The sequence below is a fragment of the Rhinopithecus bieti genome, unplaced genomic scaffold (assembly GCF_001698545.2).
Source record: "Rhinopithecus bieti isolate Rb0 unplaced genomic scaffold, ASM169854v2 scaffold_47707, whole genome shotgun sequence".
Lineage (NCBI taxonomy): Eukaryota > Metazoa > Chordata > Mammalia > Primates > Cercopithecidae > Rhinopithecus > Rhinopithecus bieti.
The window spans coordinates 57,231-80,157 of record NW_016819117.1 but is presented as its reverse complement, the minus strand read 5'-3'; the positions used below and the strand labels follow the sequence as shown (position 1 = coordinate 80,157).

At 61.0% G+C, this 22,927-nt stretch overlaps 3 protein-coding genes and 1 non-coding gene across 11 annotated transcripts in view; 2 read left to right on the top strand and 2 right to left on the bottom strand.

Annotated features, from left to right (window-relative positions):
• Positions 1-229: 229 nt before the first annotated feature.
• On the top strand, positions 230-2,727 carry METTL26 (methyltransferase like 26). 5 transcript variants are annotated; one of them, XR_001882619.1, is made up of 6 exons: positions 236-1,166; positions 1,485-1,647; positions 1,818-1,877; positions 2,094-2,267; positions 2,360-2,438; positions 2,513-2,726. XR_001882619.1 is itself a non-coding variant. In XM_017858415.1 (6 exons), the coding sequence occupies exons 1-6, from the start codon at positions 925-927 to the stop codon at positions 2,558-2,560; spliced, it is 660 nt and encodes a 219-aa protein (XP_017713904.1). In that variant the 5' UTR covers positions 236-924; the 3' UTR covers positions 2,561-2,727. The 5 variants fall into 5 exon arrangements, 4 of the variants coding, with proteins under 4 accessions (XP_017713907.1, XP_017713906.1, XP_017713905.1 ...); XM_017858415.1 differs by having other exon boundaries at positions 2,200-2,267; positions 2,513-2,727; XM_017858417.1 differs by lacking the exon at positions 1,818-1,877 and having other exon boundaries at positions 235-1,166; positions 2,200-2,267; positions 2,513-2,727.
• On the top strand, positions 421-491 carry TRNAG-CCC (transfer RNA glycine (anticodon CCC)). Its single transcript has one exon. It is a non-coding gene; the product is annotated as a tRNA-Gly (tRNA).
• A 272-nt stretch (positions 2,728-2,999) lies between the features above and the next one.
• On the bottom strand, positions 3,000-5,508 carry WFIKKN1 (WAP, follistatin/kazal, immunoglobulin, kunitz and netrin domain containing 1). Its single transcript, XM_017858413.1, is given in 4 exon segments — positions 3,000-4,169; positions 4,172-4,207; positions 4,210-4,564; positions 5,338-5,508. Coding segments are annotated over 4 exon segments (1,632 nt in total). The 3' UTR covers positions 3,000-3,099.
• A 1,958-nt stretch (positions 5,509-7,466) lies between these two features.
• The window catches only part of RAB40C (RAB40C, member RAS oncogene family), a 45,661-nt gene continuing 30,200 nt past the window's right edge, over positions 7,467-22,927 (bottom strand). For 2 of the 4 annotated variants that reach the window (XM_017858410.1, XM_017858409.1), the window contains 5 exons: positions 20,388-20,448; positions 18,665-18,725; positions 11,300-11,377; positions 10,723-10,945; positions 7,467-9,394 (listed from right to left, as the gene is read on the bottom strand). In XM_017858410.1, the coding sequence (XP_017713899.1) occupies positions 9,114-9,394; positions 10,723-10,945; positions 11,300-11,377; positions 18,665-18,725; positions 20,388-20,448 (704 nt within the window). In that variant the 3' untranslated portion in view covers positions 7,467-9,113. The other 2 variants (XM_017858412.1, XM_017858411.1) reach the window with 2 other exon arrangements.

The window sequence follows — 22,927 nt, the reverse complement described above, 5'->3', positions numbered from 1 at the left end:
CCCCTCCCTAGCCCCGCCTCCTCTCTCGGACTCGCCCCGGTGTGGCCCCGCCACTCCGGCAACCCTGCCCAAAACTCTTCCCAACAGGGGCCCAAGCCGCGGCCAGCCCTCTGCACGCCCCGCCCTCTCCCCAGCCCCGCCCCGACAGGGCCCCGCCCCCATCGACTCAGGAAGGCCAACGGTTTCCATAGCTCAGGCCCGAATCGAGACTGTCCTCCAGCCCGCGTACCTCATGCCCGCTCCTTCCCCTCGGGGGCTGGGGGGCACCGCGAGACTCCCACTGTCGCAGCCTCGCCAGCTGGGTCCTCCTAGGCAACCGCCAGCTCGCTTGCGAGGAGCCCGGCTCCAGGGGCGGCGCGTGCGCAGAGGGCTTTCCGCGTCACAGTCTCTTGAGTGTATGGGCTGCACCTGCTGTACATGGCGCCGCTGGTGTAGTGGTATCATGCAAGATTCCCATTCTTGCGACCCGGGTTCGATTCCCGGGCGGCGCAGCTTGTTTTCTTTTTTCCCACTTGAACAATGAACTCTCGCTAACGCCAGAGATTTATAAAGGAAAGAAAACCGGAAACCAAGGGAAGGCGCCCAGTCTGGCGCAGCGCTGACACATTTCGGAGAGTGACAGGTGCCCTGAAAACCGTGGACGGCCATGGGTGACAGGGTCCCTGAGCTGAGGCGCCTGTAAACCAGCAAGCCAAGCTCGCCGTCCAGTCCCCTGCCCAGGGCCGCCACCCACCGCCGAGCCGCTCCCCACCGTGCCTCTGGCGGCTGCGGGTCCTTTAACGAGAGGCGCGCGTGCTCCTGGGAGTTGTAGTTTATCAACTCCCGACGCGCCCCGAAGCATCTGGACTACAGCTCCCGACGTGCCCCGAAGCATCTGGACTACAGCTCCCGACGTGCCCCGCGGGAGCCCGGCCACCGCCCCCGATGCGACCAGTGCCGTGTCTGCAGCTGGGAGGAGTTGCGGCCGCGATGCTGGTGGCGGCGGCTGCGGAGCGGAACAAGGAGCCAATCCTGCACGTGCTACGGCAGTACCTGGACCCGACCCAGCGCGGCGTCCGCGTACTCGAGGTGGCCTCGGGCTCCGGCCAGCACGCGGCGCACTTCGCGCGGGCCTTCCCCCTGGCCGAGTGGCAGCCGTCGGACGTGGACCAGCGCTGCCTGGACAGGTGCGGCCCCCGGGGCGGCCACTCCGATCGGTGCGGCCGGCCGGAGCCTCAAGAGCTCATGCCCCGCAGCCCCGGAGGAAAAAGATGCGGCTCGGGCTCTGAGGGTGCGGGGTGGGAGCTGGGGGTGCCCCCGGGGCAGGCCCCAGATGTGTGGCCCCCGCGGCTGCGGAAGTGGGTGGGCCTCGAGGTCCCCTTTCCCAGCTGTTTTGGCCTCCGCTCCGCAACGTGCCCCCCAGCCTTCCCTTAGAAAGTCTGTGGGGGCGTCGGAAAGGCGGTTGCGCAGGACTCGGCCTCCACCCAAGCCTTCCCCTCCTGCAGCATCGCGGCCACCACGCAAGCCCAGGGTCTGACCAACGTGAAGGCCCCGCTGCACCTGGACGTGACGTGGGGCTGGGAGCACTGGGGCGGGATCCTGCCGCAGTCGCTGGACCTGTTGCTCTGCATCAACATGACCCACATCAGCCCCCTGTGCTGCACGGAGGTCTGTGGGGGGCCCAGCAAGGGCGTCTGCCCTGGTGCCCCTCACCCTGCATGGGGGCAGCCAGCATGCCAGATTTGCCCCTACCACAGTCGGGGTGAGGGTCTCCGGCCTCAGGCCTTGGGTTCTTTTGGGGGCAGCGCCTCACTGCCGTCCTGTTCCCTACTCCCCAGGGGCTCTTCAGAGCAGCAGGACACCTGCTCAAACCCAGAGCCCTGCTCATCACCTACGGGGTGAGTGGGCCTGTCCAGGGCGGCCTCCCGCTCGAAGTCCTAGCTGCTCTCTCCTGCCCTACTCAGAGTCCTCCCTCCTTGGCTCCCTGCCCCCCGCCCAGCCACCAGCATGGCCTCCCCTCCAATTCCACTCTGCACCCCTCCCTGGGTCACCTGCCAGCCTCCCTACCCCCTTGCCCACCAGCCTGGCCTTGGCTGACTCCCTCTTGGGGACAGGGAGGGGGTGCCCGTTTCATTCTCTGGACCCCAGACTGCAAGTCTGTCCCGGGCTCTCTGGGAAATAGCGACCTTGGTCCAGTGGGCTGTGTCCGCATCCCCGCAGCCCTATGCCATCAACGGGAAGATCTCTCCCCAGAGCAACGTGGACTTTGACCTAATGCTCAGATGCAGGTCAGAGCTAGTGGCAGGGGGTCTGGCTCAGGTGGCAGGTGGCTTGAGTGGCACCCCCCCAGGCCACAACTCCATCTCCCCCCACTCTGCAGGAACCCGGAATGGGGCCTTCGGGACACAGCCCTCCTGGAGGACCTGGGACAGGCCAGTGGCCTGCTCCTGGAGAGGATGGTAGGTTGGGGAGCGGGGGCCCAGGCAGCCTCTCTAGGGGTTGAGGGCCATCCTCCAGTAAAGCGTTTCTCCAGGTGGACATGCCAGCCAACAACAAGTGCCTGATCTTCAGGAAAAACTAAGCCCCTCCTTCACCCCACACACCTGCATCCCTGCCGGAGGCTCTGTGGGGCACAAACCCTGCCTCCCTAGGCTGGGCCTTGTGGACAACAGCCCCACCCAGTCTGCACTCTCAGCCGGTGGCTGAAAGTCCCAGCCTGCTCAGAATAAAGCATCTCCTGCTGCCGGCTTGCTGGTGTCCGCCCCACCTCCTCCTAGGAGCACCTTGTGAGGGTGGGTGGGAGACGGGGTCTCTTGTGGGGTCAAGGGCTTGGGACGTCCTGGTCCTTGCTGCTGGAGCTTGGGCAGCAGGAGTGGGGCCAGGACAGCTGCTGAGGCAGGATGGAGCTGGTGGGGGATGCAGGGGTGGACTGGCGCTCCCTGGTGACCTTGTACCAAAGCCCAAGCCCCAGTGGGTGGCAAGGCCCCAGCAGAAACTGGCTGGGGATGGGGCGCCTGGAAGGGTGAGGGTCGTCTGTCCAGCAGCAGCAAGCCAGGAGGTCTAGGGCACAGGGAGCGCGTTTATTCAGCGGGACGGGGCGGCGCAGGCCCCTCGTGGGGGCTAGTCCTGGAAGCGGTTGAGCAGCTCGCAGGCCTGCTTCTCCAGCAGCTCCAAGATTTTCTTGACGCGCTTCTCGCTGGCAGCGCGGACGTAGCTGCTGGCGTCTAGCACGGCCACACCATCGCGCACCTCGCCCATGATGACCAGCGACCCGTCGCCCGCCGTCATGTTGGGGCAGGGGCAGGCCCAGTCCATGCCACTCAGCGTCACCTCTAGGTACTTGGTGCCCAAGAACTTGAGGCCCATCTTGTCATCCTTGAGCACATCCTCGAGCGCCACACGGGCGATGCCACTGGCAGCCTCGGGCTCCTCCAGCACCTCCGTGAGCCGGCCCACGATGGCGAAGTCGCTGCGGCACAGGCTCAGTGCCAGCTTGCTCCGGAGGCGGCAGGCGCGGCAGGGCGGCGTGCGGGGCACGGGGCAGGCATCCTCGCAGCTCTCACGGCTGTGGAAGTTGTTGCCGTTGCCCTCGCAGCCACCGTACATGAAGGGATGGCACTGCTGCAGCAGCGGGCTGTAGGCCCAGCGCGGCTCCCAGCCTTGGCAGGGGCCTTGCACGGCAGGCAGCACGCAGGCGTCACCGGGGCCACGGGCACAGGCCTGCTGGCATGCCTCGTAGGTCTCGAAGCCCCGGGCCGCCCCGTCACAGCCACGGGCCGGGAAGGTCATGCAGCCGCCCCGCTGTGGGTCAAAGTGCCAGAGGACAAGGTGTGGGGAGGTGGGGCCCGTGCAGGCCTGTACATCCGGCAGGCACTCGGCCGGGGCTGGGATGCTGGGGGCTCTGTCCCTGGCCGGCTCTCGCTGGACCACAGAGAGTGGGAAGTCAGCCCGCAGCAGGCCAGCCGCATTGCGCGCAGTGCAGGTGTACAGGCCGGCATCTTCGAGCCGCGCGTTGTAGAGCACCAGCTGCCCAATGCTGGTGACCACCACGTTGCCGTACATCTGATCAGGGCGCATGATCAGGTTCTCCCGCTGGTGACTCTGCTTCTCCCAGGTCACGGCAGGTGGCGGGCGGCCGCTGACGTCGCAGTGGAGGCTGGCCGTACCCCCCACCTGCACCGACTGTGGGGAGGCTGCTGTACCAGGGCAGGAGGCACTGGCGCGGCTCAGTTGGTGGGCAGTGGTCCTCCGGCGGACGCCGGCTGCTGGGGCCCAGCTGAGCATCGTGTTTCAGGGCACATGGATCAGCCCCGCAGGCCAGGCCCACCGCGTCCATGTAGCAGCGTTAAAAGTGAGTGCCGTCCGAAGCGCAGTGAAGCTGGCTCTTCTCACAGCGTCCCCCCCACGGCATGCGGCACACGGGCTGCCCATCCCAATGTCCATCAGAGCCCTGCTGGGCATGCAAAGCCCTCGCAGAGGCCGCTGGTTGTCGTGCGCTGGGCTGCGGGAAACGTGAAATGCCCACGCAGCTTCTGACATCCACATCACATTGGTGCAGCACTTTCCTCAGCAGTATGCCACAGTCCTGGCAGGGACACTTAGGTGGAGTCCTGATGCCCCGCCGCCCTGGGGCTCTGGCCAGGCCCCTGAATAGGGAGGCCCAGGTGGGGTAGCAGGGAGCCCCCTGCTCTGTGGCCGCCACCAGGGCCGCCTCCCCAGGGACTCAGTGTCCTTTCCGTCCCCTGTGGGGAGCCACAGCGCCAGAGGTGCCACCTGGCTTCACCTTCCAGAATCCTCACACCCCCAAGCAAGTTCCATTATTCTTGGCACATTGTACAGGACGAGGAAACTAAGGCCCAAGGAGGGCGTACAGTGCTCAGGGCCACCCAGCAGGTGGTGCAGGCCAGGACAAAGGCTGAACATTGGCTGCAGCACCCCCGTCACCGTCTACACTGGTCCCAGATGAAAGGAGAGGGTGGGAGGAGAAGATGGAAGGAAAGGATGGGAAGAGTGGGTGGGAGGAGTGGGTGGGAGGACAGAGTGGGAGGAGAGAATAGAAGGAGAGGATGGGAGGAATGGGTGGGAGAAGAGGATGGGAGGAGAGGGTGGGAGGAGAGGATAGAAGGAGAGGCAGTAACGGGGTGGGGGGGATCCCCAGTGGATGATGGTGTCCAGGGTAGGGGCAAGGCACATAGGGAGCACGAGAGCTGGAGTGGGAGGGCTCTTATTCTTAAATGAGGGCAACGATGGGGACACCAGCAGAAGTCTGGGGAGCCCGGGCAGAACACGGCGCCTCCAGTAGGGTCTTGCCCAGGTTGGCTGCCCCAAGCCCCGGGACCCCAGCCCGACCACACTCACCTGGTCCCCGCTACACTCACGCTCACAGGTGCTCTGGGCGTCCACCCACAGGTTGGGGCTGAGCTGGTTGGGGCACACGCCCGGGTGGCTCGCCGGCCCTGGCAGCAAGCCGGCCCCCGAGGTCAGCCGGAGGAGGAGCAGGAGCGTCAGGAGTGGCCGTGGGGCGGGCATGGGGGCCGCCGAGCCAGGGGACCGGGGGGTGTGGCCACCAGCCCCTCTTCGGGCTCTGCCGAGCCCAGCTTCCTGCAGGCATCCACCCTCCGGGCCTGTGGTTGGCGCCCCCACCCGAACCCCGGGGCTCCCTTTCGCCCCTGAGGCCAAAGCTTGCAGCAGATGCTTGTCCTGACGCCCCTGCTGGGTGGGTTACAGGGTCTCCAAGTTCTCAAAGGCCGTCTGTGTGACGCTGGTTCCTCTCCAGCTTCAGCCTGGCCCCTCTGTCTGAACCGTGCGGGGGCTCCCCGGCCCTGGTCAGCACAGGGCAGAGGGGAGGAGGTTGGGGAGGGGCCAGAGGCCCAGGAACACAGAGCCACTGGCCATGAGGGTCACCGGGTGCGGAGGAGGGCTGGCTCTGGCTGGAGAGGGGGAGGAGAGGGGACCCTGTAACCCGAACCCCTTCCTCCACCCCTGGGCTGAGATCAGTCTCCTTGACGACCCTCAGGAGGGTGGGGGCAGGGCCAGCAGATCCCAGCTTTTGTCCCTGACGCCCTCTGGACCCCAGGCTCCCATGCTGTGGGGTGGCAGGCATAGGCCCTCCCCGCGGAGCGTGGCTGACCACAGCCTGGGTCCCCCAGGTCAGGTCCAGTCTGGCAATGGTCACGTGTGTCTGGGTCAGGCCGAGGGCTTCACTCTGCTCCTTTGAGGTTCCTTCCCGTTCCACGGCTGTTGTAGGGGCACAGGGGCCTGCAGGATGCCCAGCACAGCCCAGTCTTCTATGCTCTGCTGCCCCTGGTGGGGTGGGGCCCAACCTGGCAGGACTGCATTCCCAGAGACCCCATCCCTGAAACCAGGCTGCGGGCTTGGGGCTTAGGCCCATCCCCAAGGCGGGGCAGGTGCAGCAGGAAGAGGCCTGTGGCCGCCCACAAACATAAGAACAGCACCACACGCTGACGCCGGAGCCTCGGCCCACGCACTGCGCAGCCCTGGACATGGCTCTGCGTGGATGGTGCCGCCCGAGGGAAGGCCAAGTGCAAGGGCGTCTGCAGCTGGAGACAGCAAGTGTCCTGGGGCAACAGAGCCTTGCCCTGCCCCAGCCGCCCCCCCACCCCGTCAGCGGGGCACACATCCCCGGGCTGGCTCCTCCTCGTCGGGGAGGGCAGGGGGCTGGCCTGGCTGGTGCAGGACAAAGGGCTGCCTGGAATCTACCTTTCCAAACCCTCTGTGGCTCCACCGGCCTCCAGGAGTGGTTCTCTCTGAGACTGGACGGGAGTGTCCCCCTGACCCTGTGTCTGACCTCTGACCTGGGAGGCAGGGTAACAGGAGCGTGGTCTGGTCAGAATGAGACCCAGAGATGCCTCCAGGCGCCACAGTCCCTGCTCTACAAGGGGACGGGGGTGGGGTAGCTAGGCCTGACCCAGCTGCAGGCGGCTGGGCTGGAGCTGCCAGGGAGGGGCCTAAGGCCAGGATGAGCCCACGAAACAGCAAAGGGAGGCACCTGAGCCTGAGGCTGTGGTCCCTGTACCAACTGGAGTGCCCCATTCCAGCTTGCACACCTCCGGGGTGTCCACATACCCCTGGGCCAGGCATGGCAGGCACCCCAGATTGGCCAGCGTGCAGGCTGCTCTCTGCTGAGGGGGCTGACTGGAGGGCCTGGCCCTCTGGGGTCCTGCTGCTGGTGGGGACAGTCCACCCAGGCCATCTGCTGCCATGGGCCGTGGGCCGTGAGCGAGGGCTCGGTACAGCCCAGCTGGGATCCCATCCACCGGGAAGCGGAGAATGGCCGTGACCAGGCCCAGCCGCAGCCCTCACTTTTTCTTGAGGCGAACCCAGCTAACTGCCGCATGTCGGCCTGGTCAGCGCAGGCGACAGCAGGCAAAACAAAGGCCAGAGGTCAGTGCCTGGTACAAAGCAGCACTGGCCCCTGGCACGGGGCACCACCACTGCCAGACCCACCCCACCAGACACAGCAAAACGTGGGGACCACAGCCGAATTCCATTTACTGTACAAAGAACGGCTCGGAAAGAACCAGGAATGGTGGAGTGTCTAACAGCAGTGCGGGTAGTGTTGATGCCGTGAATGTAGGACCGTGTAGGTCCTCAAAGTCTGTGTGGTTTGTTCATAATCCCAAACAAGGGTCCTGCTGGCAGCAACAGGACAGGTGGGGCCAGGACAGGGAGGCTGGAGCAGGAGGCCAGTGTCTTTGGGGACTGTGGCAGGGCCACCTGGCCGGGGTTCCCTTACTCATCTGGCAGCTCATGCAGGCCACGGCCCTCATCTCCTGGGAATGGGCCATGGGGCGAGTCCACTGGTGCCCAGTAGCACCCTCCGTGGGACCACCTTGGGAAGCTTGCGCCATGGAGTCCACCACGGGGGTCCTCGGTCCTGGGAGGGCTCCTTCTGTGTGCTGGCCATGCCGTGCTGTGTGGCCCGAGGGCAGGAGGTAGAGGTGAGCACCAGTGCTGTGGGCAGGCCCAGGCAACTGCTACCCTGCAGAGGGGCTGCTGGGGCAGGCGTGGGCAGAAGCACTGGGTGGAGGAGCGGCCAATGGCTTCAGGAGAGAGGTGGCCGGCCCTGCGTCCCTGGGGCTCAGCACAAGTGCCGGGCTGGTGGGCCTTTGAGGAGAGGCCTAGCCTCCCGAGGTCCCCAGGTGGACGTGGACGTGGATGAGGTGGTTCCAGGCATGTCCCTAAGAAGGTCAGGATGGTTCTGACGCCGTGCGACCTCACAGGAGAGCTGCAGCTGTGGGGACCCCAGGGCCAGCGACAGAAGCTGCCGAGAACAGGAGGTTGCACGCAGGTGCCCGGGGCCCGGATGCCACCGCCCATCGAATATTCATAAGTCTACAGATAGCTCTGCACTCTCCAGGGTGGGAGATGATGATCTGAGTTTTGAGTGCTCAGTGTCCCCGAAGGTGTCACATGACAGCAGGAAGGTTCTCAGTCCCACGTGGGGAGGGATTTGGGGAACAACAAAAGTATGGGCTCCCAGGCGCACCTCCTTTCTCCTCTCTCCTAAGTGCTGCTTGGGCTCTGACCACAGGACCACACCCTCCATCCACTGCCAGCACAGTGACCACTGAGGTCACCCGAGCTTCCAGGGGAAGCACCGGCCCCATCCGCTCCCCCCGGCCTCTGGGCAGCCCTGCCACTTGCAGCACATGGATTCACAGGACGCTTTGACCATCACTGCTGCGAATCCCCTTCCCGAGGCGTCCCAAGTGCGCCCCCACAGCTGGCGTGGCCACGAAGTCACCAGCGCACCACGGGACCACACCCAGGCTTCCCTGAAGGCCCCTTAAAATATACAAAAAAGGTGAAGTGTTCTCTATATAAATAAGAAAGGCGAGCCAGGCTCCCCGCCGGTCGCCAGGCAGCTGGGGAGGTCCGGCTCGTTTCAGACCAAGAAGCAGCAGCAGCGCAGCCGCGCCCCCTCCTCCCGCCTGCCACACGTGCTCTGTGCATGCCGCTCCTCGCACCCGGCTCCGGTGTGAGGAAAGCCCAGTGCTTTGGAGGCAGCTGTGTGGCCAGTCTCCACGCAGGTGGCCCTGGCCCGGCATCCAGCCAGGAGTGTCCAGCTCGAGCCCTCCCGGCGTCTGCACAGGCGGCTCTGCCCGCCCCTGCTAGGAGATCTTGCAGTTGCTCCGCGAGCAGTTCTGCGGGGGGCTCTGGGGCGGGCGGATGGACCTGGATCTCTTGAGGCTGCTGCCCTTGCTGCCGCCGCCGCCGGCCCCGCCGGCCAGGGAGTAGGAGCGGCCGTGCATCATGACCGCGTTCATGCCGTTGGCCATCGAGAAGGACTTGAGGTGGCTCTTGATGGTGACGGGCAGTGGAAGCTTGTCGATGAGGTGCACGGGGGTGCAGGAGACGATGGCCCGGCAGCAGAGATCCTGCAGGCTGAACACTGCAGGGCAGAGGGGGTGTCAGACCACGGGGCTGTGGGGAGGCCCTGCACAGGGAGACCTGAGGTGCCCAAGAGAAGCCCGGCGGGGTCTCCACACTCCTAGTGGTGTCCCCCGGACTGGGATCCCGGAGGACCTGGATGCCCAAATTTCTCTGGTCAGCACAGATGTGCCCACCAGCACGCCATCCCCTGCCTTGCTCCCTAAAGCCAGGCACGCTGGGCAGTGCTGCTGTGGGGCTGCCCGAGGCCGCTCTGCCCAGCTCCTGGCCTGGACGCTGCAGGCCCGGTGTGAGGCCTGCGTGATCTGGCCCTTCGAGCCGACCTGCTCTGGAGCCTCTGCTGTATCTCTGGTTGGGTTTTGACTCAATCTAGCTTGACTGTCACCAGCTCCAGTCTGCAGAGCTAGGGAGGGGAGCTCCATACGGGTGGGGGCTAGGTTGTGCTGGCCTGGGGTACAACCAGGCTTTTCATGGCTCCCCGTGCTTCCTTTTTGGTTTTTTTGGTTTTGTTTTGTTTCTAGACGGAGCCTTGCTGTGTCGCCCAGGCTCGAGTGCAGTGGCGCGATCTCCGCTCACCGCAACCTCCTCCTCCTGGGTTCAAGCAATTCTCCTGCCTCAGCCTCCTGAGTGTCTGGGATTACAAGCGCCCATCACTGCGCCCAGTTAATTTTTGTATTTTTAGTAAAGACGGGGTTTCACCGTGTTGGCCAGGCTGGTCTCGAACTCCTCACTTCAGGTGATCCACCTGCCATGGTCTCCCAAAGTGCTGGGATTATAGGCATGAGCCACCACGCCCGGCCCGTGCTTCCTCTTAAGAAGGACAGTGACACCGTCAGCCACCCTCTCTCTGTCCAGTAGTGAACTCTGCCAGGAGGCACCACAGAATCAACAGTACCTCCCTGAGGGGGCTCCACTGGGGCCTCTGATCAAGGACGTGGCCTCCCAGGAAGAGAAAATGAAACAACACGAAGCTGCAGGCATGGCTCCTGTGCCCCCGACAGCAGGATGCCAGCCCCGGAACCAGGGAAGGCGCAAGAACACACTGCCACACCAGCAATGCCGGGGACCCACCAGAATGGCAAAGTGCAGCTGCCACGGCGGCACCCTGAGGGAGGTCACCAGCTCCTCCTGTGCCCCCCGGTGCTGCTGCCTCTCCTCTGAGGCCACTCTTACCAAGTGACTGGCCTGCCGCCGGCAGAGCCCCTACTGCACATGGCCAAGGGACCTGCCTGAACCTCCCTCACGGGCCCCCGGCCCCCCTCAGCCTCCACGTGATCAGGGCAGCCCAGGTTTGGGGACTGCAGGGCTGGCCGGCGCCCGCCCACGCACCTCGGTTCGGCCTCCAGATCTTCTCCATGCCATGCCGCATGAGCACGATGCGGGACAGCTCCGTGAAGGACTCAATGACATTGAAGTTGCACAGGGGGCTGACCTCAAAGAAGGTCATGCAGTTCTTCTCTGCATATGCACGGGCCTGCTCCGTCGGGACCTGCCGCTTGAAGGCCAGGTGCAGCCGGTTTCCAACCAAGATCCGGGGGACTCCGGGTGCATGCTGGGGGCACAGAATTCAGCAAAGGCACAAACGCAGGGCGCCACCCACCCACAGCCTCAGCAGGGCCCGCCCTGTCTGGCCTATGACGGGGTGGGGGCCGTGGGAAGTCCAGGGCTCAGGCCCCACACTGTAGGCCCTTCCAGGTGGCCCCGTAGTTCCTGGTCTTGCTGGGCTCCATGCCCGGCCGTTGCGTGCACAGTGACCAGCAAGCCCAGGTGTAGGCCGTGGGACAGTGCAGGGTGCAGAGCCAGGGCCACAGGAGGGGTGGCAGGCGGGAATCCAGAGCCTACCTGGGGCCCAGGCACCTCCATCCAGTCTGACTTCCCCGGGAGGGCACCCCGGACCCAGGCCTACCTCATCGATCTCCTTGATCCAGCGGTCGATGCCGTCAAAGGACCAGCGGTTGGTGATGTCATACACCAGAAGGATCCCCTGCAACAGAGACCTGGGGGTCACCAGGGGTCACCGACACGCAGGGCCAGCCCAGGCCCAGGGACACTCAGGTGCAGGGGTCTCGGTTCCTGGGCAGGGCCAAGGACGCATAGTACTTGGTGGATGGGCAGATTGGCACTGCCCTCCACACAGCTGGTGCAGCCCTGCCCCCCACCTCTGCCCTCACCCGGCAAGGACTGCAGCAGGAGAGTAGGTGCCTTCCATGGTGTCATAAATGCTGCCTCCCCTCCCTCCCCTGGAGCCATCAGCCTGTGGAAGCTTCCTGGGCAGGCAGATGAGGGGTCCTGGCATCCGGGGGACGTGCAGCTGTGGAAGCAAGTGTCCTCTCGGCCAGTCCATCAGTGAACCCTCCTGGGGGCACCCGGGACAGAGCTGAGTGGGGGCATTTCTGAGTTTTCCAACCTAAAACTTGCAGAGCAGAATTCCAGTCCCTCCAGGACACTTTCTGCGAAGCTCCCCCAGCCAGGCAGAGCAGGGTTTCCACAGGGACTTTCTGCCACATCCCTTAGAGACCAATTCCTTGGAGCTCAGCTCTGGGCTGTTTCCACCTGCCCTAAATATCTCGGCAGTGACAGTCATGGCTCTCCAGCAGCACCGGGGAGCACACTGCTCACACTCAGTGCCCCGTTGGGCGAAACGGTCACATCACAGGCCCATCCCTCTACGCCCGCCGCTCCCCAACATCCACTCCCACCCTATAATTCTGCAACCAGATCCAGCCAATAAGCTGGGATCCACCCGACTCCTAGGCTGACAAAACCTGCACTTAACCAAAGAGCCTATCACACAAGGGGCTGAGGTTGCAGGAAGAGGGCACTGTCCATCTGAAAATTAGGGTTTTTAGAGCCTCTTAGAACCATCTTTTGATATCTGGAAGACTGCAGTGCAGCCCCCAGGTCCTGTTGAGAACAAGACCGAAACGACTAAGCTCCTAGGGTGAAGGCCTTGCTCAGGACGGAGCGGCCGCTCAGGAAGGACACCTCTTGCTGAGGGAGACCCTTCGAGGCCAGAGATGGCCAAGTCAGTCTGGTGGGTGATAAATGGTAAGATTCAGAATAAGCAAATGCACACCCAGGGCTTAACCCTGGAGCTTGGGGCCCAGGGACAGGGGCTGGCTCATTTGCTGCTGGGGGAGGGGGAGAGACTGGGGAGTGGGCCACCAACGCACGCAACACAGCCCACCCTCCTGCATGGCAACCTCCCGCGTGGCAACCTCTGGCGTGGCAACCTCCTGTGTGGCAAGCCATGACTCGGAAGTAACTGAGGATGTGTGTCACAGCAGCGCTGATAACAACAAACCAGACACAAATTAAACGTCCAGCCTCGGAGGACAGCTGAGTAAGCGGCGGTGGAATGTACCGTGCAGACGCTGAAAACAGCAGCAGTGCATGTAGAAGCGTCCGTGCTGGCCAAGGAGAGACATGCAGCCCAGGGGAGGTGAGAACGCAGGTCCCAGCACTATGGATGGCATTGTCTTGTTTTTTTTTTGAGACAGGGTCTCACTCTGTCACCCAGGTTGGGGTTCATGCAGTGGCATGATCACGGCTCACTGCAGCCTGATATTCTGAGCTCAGTCAATCCTCCTGCCTCAGCCTCCCGAGTGGCTGGGACTACAGGTGTGAGCCACCACGCCTGGCTAAGATTTTAAAAATATTTTTTAGAGATGGGGTTTTGTTATGTTGCCCAGGCTGGTCTTGAACCCCTGGCCTCAAGTGATCCTCCTGCCTCAACTTCCTAAAGTGCTGGGATCACAGGTGTGAGCCACTGTGCCCAGCCCAACATGATTTCTTTTCTTTTCTTTTTTTTTTGAGACAGAGTCTCACTCTGTTGCCTAGGCTGGAGTGCAGTGGCACAATCTCCGTTCACTGCAAGCTCTACCTCCCAGGTTCACGCCATTCTCCTGCCTCAGCCTCCCAAGTAGCTGGGACTACAGGTGCCCCCACCATACCCGGCTAATTTTTTTTGTATTTTTTAGAAGAGATGGGGTTTCACTGTGTTAGCCAGGATGGTCTCCATCTCCTAACCTCGTGATCCGCCCGCCTCGGCCTCCCAAAGTGCTGGGATTACAGGCATGAGCCACCACGCCCGGCCCAGCATGATTTTAAAAAAATAAAAGTATAAACACACAACATATTACACTGAAGAAGTTTATATGGACATAAACGCTAAAAGGCTGGAAAGTGGGTGACTTTTTATGCTGACCTGTTTTCTGTGGCAAACACTCCTGTTCCCATGACACTGAAAACTCTAGAAAGACAGCAGAAGGTCCGCCTCCTGGGTGATGGGCTGGCTCAGGCTCCAAGTGTGCTGTGAGGCTGGGGGCCCTGGCCACACTTCCCGGCCGCTGCCCTGAGCAGGCCCCCACTTCCTGGGATGGCCACGTCTGAGGGGCAGGGGTTACGGGCAGGGGTGATGGCACAGGAGGACCTGGAGGCATACTCATGCTCCAGCACGGGTCACAGTGAGGCCACAGGGACCCAAATGACCACAGAGTGGGAAAGGAAAAGGAGACTCTTGGTGACCAGAAGCCGCCTAACAAACGGCACCCTTAGCACCCTCAGCCGCGTGTCTCGAAGGGGCAGAGCATGGGGCAAACAGACTCTTCCACCACCTTCTATTTTCTAAAAATGATAACACATGATCTGATTTTTCTTTTTTTTGAGACTGAGTCTCGCTCTGTCACCCAGGCTAGAGTGAAATGGTGTGATCTCGGCTCACTGCAACCTCCGCCTCCCAGGTTCAAGCGATTCTCCTGCCTCAGCCTCCTGAGTAGCTGGGATTATAGGCGCCCGCTACCACGCCTGGCTAATTTTTGTATTTTTGGTAAAGACGGGGTTTCACCATGTTGGTCAGGCTGGTCTCGAACTCCTGACCTCGTGATCCGCCCACCTTGGCCTCCCAAAGTGCAGGGATTGCAAGCGTGAGCCACCGCGCCCTGCATGATCTGATTTTTTAAAAACTAGCGACTTTGGCTGGGCGCGGTGGCTCACACCTGCAATCCCAGTACTTTGGGAGGCCAAGGTGGGCGGATCATGAGGTCAAGAGAAGGAGACCATTCTGGCCAACATGGTGAAACCCCGTCTCTACTAAAAATACAAAAATTAGCTGGACGCGGTGGTGCACACCTAGTCCCAGCTACTCAGGAGGCGGAGGCAGGAGAATCGCTTGGACCCGGGAGGCGGAGCTTACAGCGAGCCGAGATCGCGGCACTGCACTCCAGCCTGGGTGACAGAGGACCCCGTCTCAAAAAACCAAACAAAACAAAACGAAAAACGAGCGAGGCTCTAGGGGATGAGTCAGTGCACGCTCTTCCCCTGCTCTACGCCCCACCAGGAGCCGCCCCGGACAGTCAGTTTCCTCCGTGTCTACAGAAGTGTCCAAGGTGCCGCTCACGCCTCGGGGCGGGGTCGAGGCACTTGCGCTGCTCCCACCAGCACGCGCTGAGCTCAGACCCCGCCCTCCCGCCCGCTCGTTAACTGCGCTGGCTCTTGGGTAACGTTGGCAACGTACATCTGAGTACATTTACACTTTTTTTGTTCAACTCGACCTACACGATACATTCCCAGAAGTAGAACTGCCGGGCCTAAGAGTGGGTGCCCTTTCTGCTATCATTTTTTACTGAGCTGTAATTTACAAAGCAGAAAATACAAAGATCCGAGGTATGAACATTTTGATGATTTTGACAAACACATGCCCCTTCCATCCATGTGGTTGAAGCTCCCAAGGTACAGCCAGCCAGAGTGGAGCCCTCCTGCCTGCATCCCTGCACCCAGGCTCTGCCCAGGAGCAACTGACATGTAAAGTGGGAGCTACTGCCAAGCCGTGCCCACTCACGCCCACCTGCCCGTGTGCCAACAAGCCAGCAGCATGCGTGCTTTCTGTACCACTCTCCACATAAACCCCTTCTCAGGGAAACAAATCCGTACCTCTATCCTGAAGGAGACAGGGCACTTGGCCACACCCTTCCTGGTGCTAAGCCCGCTGACCCCAAATTCTCAGCCAAACGGGACAGCACGTCCCGTCAACCACACTGCAGTTACCACACAGCAGTTACAAGGAGCCTGCCCCACCCTCCACACACCAAGGGACCTGCACCTGGGTGACTCGCTCATCCCACCAGCGGGTGGCACCCGCTTCTGAGAGGGGCCGCCTCAGATCACAGCAACACAACACGCAAACACAACCACAAAGTCTAGGAAGCCTGGCCTCTGGCGGCACGTGAAGGGCCTCGTGGGAAGAGCCATGGGGCTGCTGCTGTGAGACAAGGGACAGCAGCAGGGAGTGGCCAGTGGCCTTTGCTGGTACCATCTGCAAGACCCAGGCTGTGGGGACCTGCCAGGCCTCTCCACTCTTTTTGTTTTGAGGAACGCGGAGTCTCGCTCTGTCAGCCGTTTTGCCAGGCCTGCGGAGTTGGCACTGCCGGTGAGGTCTCAGCTCACTGCAAGCCCGCCTCCCGGGTGTGTCACACATGTCTCGTGCTGTCTCTAGGCCCCCGGGTTTGTGGTGGGTGTTGGTTTTCTTGGTCCGAGTAGGCTGGGACTACGGGGCCGCCACCATGGCGAGGTCGCCCCGGGCCAGTTTTTTTGAGTTTTAGTAGAAGAGCGGGGTTTTCACCGTGTTAGCCATGTGATTGTGTCTCGGATCTCCTGATCTCTGTTGAGGTTTTTTTCGTGATGCGTCGCTTCCGTGGCTCTAGGGCTCTCCCATAAGTGCTGGGAATTCACAGGCCTTGAGCCAGCCGCGCCCGGGCCTAGCCCTCTCCACTCCCTTAACCAGAGGGCGGGGCCAGAGGACAAATCCAGCGGAGATTTTGTATGCAGACAGCTTGCTAGTCTGTGTCGCATGCGGGGCCCGGTGTCCGAGGTAGAAACCTCGCTTGTCTGCTAACACGGGCGTCTGCTACCGGTTCAGCTGGTGCAGCCCTGGCACGCGCGATGCTTGCTTCACGTGGCAGGCAGGAGAGACACTAGGCACAGGGCTAGGCTCCCCAGGGTGGCCCAAATGCTCAGTCACACGGCAGGGCCAAGCAGGCTCAGGTGGGCTTCTCCCAGGGGCAAGTAAGCGCCTGGCACCCCTCAACCCAGGACCGAACAGTGTGGCACCTGGGTCTGAAACGCTGCTCGCTCTCGTGTGGAAAATGACAGCTACAGAACTTCCAGAATTAACAAGGCAAACAAAACACATAACCGGTTGTGCCAGATGCTTCGGAAAGAACAACAGAGAATGAATAAAGAGCTGCTTTCCAGAACCTCAGGCCTGGCAAATGGCAGACAGCTTTGGGAGCTCTTTTTTTTTTTAAAGTTCTCATGGCCAAGTTGAAACAGAAATCACCGACTGTGGCTGGCGCCTCATGTCGCCACAGAGCCCCCGCCCCCCCCCCCTCCCAGTTGTGGGAGCTGGAACTGCCTGCAGTGGAGCCGCATGCAGGGGGAGCTGGGAACGCAAATGCAGTGGAGCCCCATCCAGGGGGAGCTGGGATGCCCTGCAAGTGGCCCGTCGGGGGGGCTGGGATGGCCTGTGGTGGAGCCCCACCGTCGGGGCGGGCTGGGATGGCCTGGGGTGGGAGCCCCGTTCCGGGGGGCTGGGAGCCGGGGATGGACCTGTCGGTGATGGATGCCCCGGGTGGAGCCTGTCGGGGGGCCTGGGATGGGCCGGGGTGAGCCCGTCGGGGGGGGCTGGGATGGCCCGGGGTGGAGCCTGTCGGGGAGGTGGGATGCCCGTCAGGTTCAGCCTCCCTGCTGCCTTTTCCAGCATCTCCCCAACAACCCTTTGTTGTCATCCAAGATAACCACGCCCCATATTTTTTAATACCAAAATAGTATATGTTCATTGTAGAAAAATCACGAAATACTTAAAAGCAAAAGGAAGACAAGGCGTTTTTGTAGATGTAAATCACCCACACAGCTCCTCCTTTTTTTTTTGAGATGAAGTCTCACTCTTGTCGCCCGGGCTGGAGTGCAATGGCACAAACTCAGCTCACTGCAACCTCCACCTCCTGGGTTCAAGCAATTCTCCTGCCTCAGCCTCCTGAGTAGCTGGGATTATAGGCGCGCGCCACCACGCCTGGCTAATTTTTGTATTTTTGGTAGAGACGGGTTTTCACCATGTTGGTCAGGCTGGTCTCGAACTCCTGACCTTGTGATCTGCCTGATCCGCCTGCGTTGGCCTCCTAAAGTGCTGGGATTACAGGCTTGAGCCACTGCGCCCGGCCCCAGCTCCTCTTTCAATAGCAAGCAGGGCCTGTGGAACACACCCTCGAACCTGCCTGTCTTCCACCTGCCAGCTCCGTGCATCACGGCCATGTCACTCCACTTCTCACAGGGATGGCACAGAGCCTGCAGGCCCTTCTGCTCCCACAAGGGAGTCGCCAACATCTCTGAGGGAACTCCGGGACAGGGTGCTACCCATCTCGCCCCGGGGTCCTTCCCACCCCCCATCAGCAGGTAGAAGACAGCAGAGCTGACGTGGACTACACTTCAGTGTAGAAACAGAAGGAAATGAGTTTGCCGGGGAACGAAACTCCAGTGTCCACCCCCGTCTCACCTGGGGACCCACCTGAGCCAGAGGGGTCCCCAGAGGGGACCCACCTGAGCCAGAAGCTGCATGGCGCAGACCTGAACCTTCGCCCCCAAAGGATCCAGATCCCAGACCCAGACAGCCTCCCTGGGCCCATATGGGGGGCTCCAGGCTAAGGACCTGGCCCCAGAGGGTCTCCCCTGGCTCTTCCAGAAGTCTTAGGGGCATCACGGATGGGACAGACCTGCTTGAATCCCTCTCACTGAAGCAGCAACAACAGTGGCCATGACAGGTCTGTTCACATGCGCTTTACGTCCTTCCCCTCCTTCCGGCCTCACATTCACCAGCAGATCCAGTCAGCACAAAAGTGTGCTGGGGGGCCCAGAAACAGAAACAAGGGTGGTTGAGCCGGTGCCCCCGCCACACCCGTGCACATGCCTACACACACATGGCCCCAAGTATACCCACCACGCCTATAATCCCAGCTACTGGGTAGGCTGAGGCAGGAGAATCGCTTGAACCCGGGACAGGGAGGCTGCAGTAAGCCGAGACTGTGCCATTGCACTCCAGCCTGGGTGACAGAGTGAGGCTGTGTCTCAAAACAAACAAACAAACAAATAAACAAACAAACGTGAAAATATCCTTAGAAAGAAAGAAAGTGCTTGGGGGTTTGACAGGACAACTCACATTCAGAAAGAATCAGGAGAAACATCTTTTGAAAAGCAACAGGAAGAGTGGTGCTGGACTCACCTGGGCGCCTCTGGAGTAGGACCTGAAGATGGTGCAGAACCGGCCCTGGCCCGATGTGTCCCTGAAACACAAAGGGAGGGGAGGGGCTGGGACGGGGGTCACACAGCCTTAGCGCCTGCACTGTGGTTCCCAGGAGAGGCTCACCTCCTGCCCTCCTCTGCGGACCCACCTGGATGTCCTGAGGGCAGCGGGGTGGCCAGGACAGGTGCCAATGGGGCTGTGCTAAGAGACTTTGTCTGCACAGGTCACAGCAGCCTGGCGCCGTGCTGCTGAGTCAAGCAGGCAGCAGAAGGTCCCCGCCCACCTGGTGAGTGAGCCTGGGAGCTCCAGGAGACTGTCCTGCCAGGCTGGGGAACCCCAACCCTGTGGACACTGACATCAACGCTGACATTCTGGGAAATGCTTTTGTTTTGAGACGGAGTCTCTCGTTCTGTCACCCAGGCTGGAGTGCAGTGGTGCGATCTCAGCTCACTACAACCTCTGCCTCCTGGGTTCAAGTGATTCTCCTGCCTCAGCCTCCTGAGTGGCTGGGACTACAGGTGCCTGCCACCACACCTGGCTAATTTTTATATTTTTGGTAGAGACGGGGTTTCACCATGTTGGCCAGGCTCGTCTCCAACTCCTAACCTCAGGTGATCCACCCGCCTCGGCCTCCCAAAGTGCTAGGGTTATAGGCATAAGCCAGTACGCCCGGCCAATTTTTATTTTTTAGTTTTTTTGAGACAGAGTCTTGCTCTGTCACCCAGGCTGGAGTGCAATGGTGTGATTTCAGCTCACTGCAAGCTCCGCCTTCTGGGTTCGTGCCATTCTCCTGCCTCAGCCTACCGGGTAGCTGGGACCACAGGCGCCGGCCACCAAGCCTGACTAACTTTTTGTTTTTGTCTTTTTTTTTTTTTGAGACGGAGTCTCGCTGTGTCGCCCAGGCTGGAGTGCAGTGGCGCGATCTCGGCTCACTGCAAGCTCCGCCTCCCGGGTTCATGCCATTCTCTCGCCTCAGCCTCCGAGTAGCTGGGACTACAGGTGCCCGCCACCACGCCCGGCTAATTTTTTGTATTTTTAGTAGAGACAGGGTTTCACCGGTTAGCCAGGATGGTTTCGATCTCCTGACCTCGTGATCCGCCCGCCTCGGCCTCCCAAAGTGCTGGGATTACAAGCTTGAGCCACCGCGCCCGGCAACTTTTTGTATTTTTAGTGGAGACGGGGTTTCACCATGTTAGCCAGGATGGTCTCGATCTGACCTTGTGATCTACCCACCTGGGCCTCCCAAAGTGCTGGGATTACAGGCGTGAGCCTCCGCGCCCAGCCCAATTTTTGTATTTTTGGTAGAGATGGGGTTTCACCATGTTGGCCAGGTTGGTCCCGGACTCCTGACCTCAGGTGATCCACCCTCCTCGGCCCCCACAGTGCTGGGATGACAGGCTGAGCCGCCGCCTGGCTGGGAAATGCTCTTTAAGGTGAAGCCGGCAGAAGCGGGAGGGAAGGGCCACAGCCACTATGGAATCAGGTCTTCCGGGGCTGAAGGGAAGCTGGGATCTCTCGGGACACAGTGCCCCAGACTGTTTACCTCTCGGAGCAAAACCCATTCTGTGTTCACACAGGGGCTGTGAGGGGCTCCCCGACGTGAAATGTGCACAGGACGTTTTCCTGCTCCTCTGAAGGTTCTGTTCTCCCAGCGGCATTCGTGTCCCCAGCCAGGAACTGAAGTGCCGCAGCCCCGACTCACCAGAGCTCCAGCTTCACACGCCGGCCGTCCAGCAGGATGGTGGTGGTCTTGTAGTCAATCCCTGCGAGGAAGCACAGGGCGCTGAGGGGACGCACCACTCAGAGCAAGCGCCCGCCAGACCAGCCTCGGCCACCAGCCACCCAGGGCCGAGCCCCACGAGGAGGAAGTGGACAAGCAGCTCCCCCACGCTCAGTCAGTGGGGCAGGGGGCAATCTCGGGGCTCCAGCCCAGTAACCCAGGCCTGCCCACTTCTGCACACGGGCCACGGGCAGGGCAGGGCAGGAGGGTGGTCAGAACAGGGTCAGGCCATCGGGCCCCACAGCCCAGCAGGCCAGCCTCTTTGTGGGCACGGCTTGCCCGGTACAGGGCCTCCCTCTGTGGGCTGCACTGGGTGCAAGGCACAGGGCCTCTCACTCAGAGGGCACTGGGCAAAGGCAGGGTGTGGACTCCAGCGTGCCTGGAGAAAGGGCAGTGCCTTATTTCCACCCTGACCTACTTCGTATGCATTTTGAGGTTGAATTCTCGAAGGTGAATGTATTTCCAAGTCTTGGCTTGCTGCAGCCCAGGAACCAACAAGTTTGGTGTTAGGGAGGGCAAGCAAGTTTAAAATGCTGCTTCCGGCCGGGCGCGGTGGCTCACGCCTGTCATCCCAGCACTGTGGGAGGCCGAAGTAGGCGGATCATGAGATCAGGAGTTTGAGAGCAGCCTGGCCAACATAGTGAAACTCAGTCTCTACCAAAAATACAAAAAATTAGCTGGGCGTGGTGGCGGGTGCCTTTAATCCCAGCTACTTGGGAGGCTGAAGCAGGAGAATCACTTGAAGCTGGGAGGCGGAGCTTGCAGTGAGACGAGATCACGCCATTGCACTCTCGCCCGTGCGACAGAGCTCAATAAATAAATAGATAAATAAATAAATAAAATACTGCTTCTCCGGACTGACCTCAGCCAGCCACCCGCCTGCGTGCCACATTCGTTTTGTTTTTGCAGACGGAGTCTCGCTCTGTCACCCAGGCTGGAGGGCAGTGGCCCATCTCCGCTCACTGCAAGCTCCGCCTCCCGGGTTCACACCATTCTCCTGCCTCAGCCCCCCGAGTACCTGGGACTCCAGGCGCCCGCCACCTCGCCCAGCTAGTTTTTTTGTATTTTTAATAGGGACAGGGTTTCACCATGTTAGCCAGGAGGATCTCGATCTCCTGACCTCGTGATCTGCCCGCCTTGGCTTCCCAAAGTGCTGGGATACAGGCATGGGCCACCGTGACCAGCGTTTTTTTTTGTTGTTTTTTGTTTTGTGTTGTTTTGTTTTTTGAGACGGAGTTTCGTTCTGTTGCCCAGGCTGGAGTGCAGTGGCACGATCTCGGCTCACTACAACCTCCACCTCCTGGGTTCAAGCGATTCTCCCACTCAGCCTCCTAAGTAGCTGGGACTACAAGTGCCTCTCACCACGGCCAGCTACTTTTTGTAATTTTAGTAGAGATGGTTTCACCATGTTGGCCAGGCTGGTCACAAATTCCTGACTTTAGGTGATCCACCCGCCTCAGCCTCCCAAAGTACTGGGATTACAGGCGAGAGCCACTGCGCCCGGCCCACATCACATCATTACTTTTTATTTCCTTACAGTTCTATGGGAAAAGGTCAGTCCAAGACAAATCAAAAAGAACAGACAGTTCTGGACACTTAACGCAGGCACAACATCTTAAACAGGCTCTGGGCCCTCTGGAAACTTTCCAGAAGCTTCTACCTTTAGGGCTCAGCGCCTTCCCCCACCTTAGAAACATCATTCATGTTTTGTCTTTTTATGACACTTTCTCCAAGGGGCTTGGAAACGGGCACTTTTTAAACATCAGTGACGCCCTCCCACAGAGTGCGCCTGCACAGTGTGCCTGTGTGTCTGTGCCCATCTGTCTCTCCGTGTGGGGCTGACCCCTGCAAGCCGACCCCGCGGGTCACTATGCCTACTGCACCCTTCTTCAGGCATCAGCTCTTCCGCCCACGCCATCCTTCTGCCTGGCCACCGCGTAATGCCCATCAAAGGCTGTTCTCACGCATCGAAGGACACCATCGACAGAGAGAAATGCAACCAGAGATGGGGGGAAATGTCTGCAGATCACGGTCTCCTAGGGACTGATCTCCAGACTCTGCGGATGACTCCAACTCAACAACAGAAAACCCAATGTCCTGATTTTAGGATGGACGGACAGTCTCTCTCAGGTCCTTGTTTCCAGGACAAGAAGGAACAATGGTTGTGCCAAAAGGGCCACAGCTGTGGGCGGCCCATCACTGCAGGAGCCGCACCCAGTGTGTACCCAGGGACAGCGTCATTAAGCAGTTCTCCATCAGGACGCGGCAGAGTTAGGCAGTTCTCCATCTGGACGCGGCGGAGTTAGGCAGTTCTCCATCGGGACGCGGCGGAGTTAGGCAGTTCTCCATCGGGACGCGGCGGAGTTACGCAGTTCTCCATCGGGACGCGGCGGAGTTACGCAGTTCTCCATCGGGACGCGGCGGAGTTACGCAGTTCTCCATCGGGACGCGGCGGAGTTAGG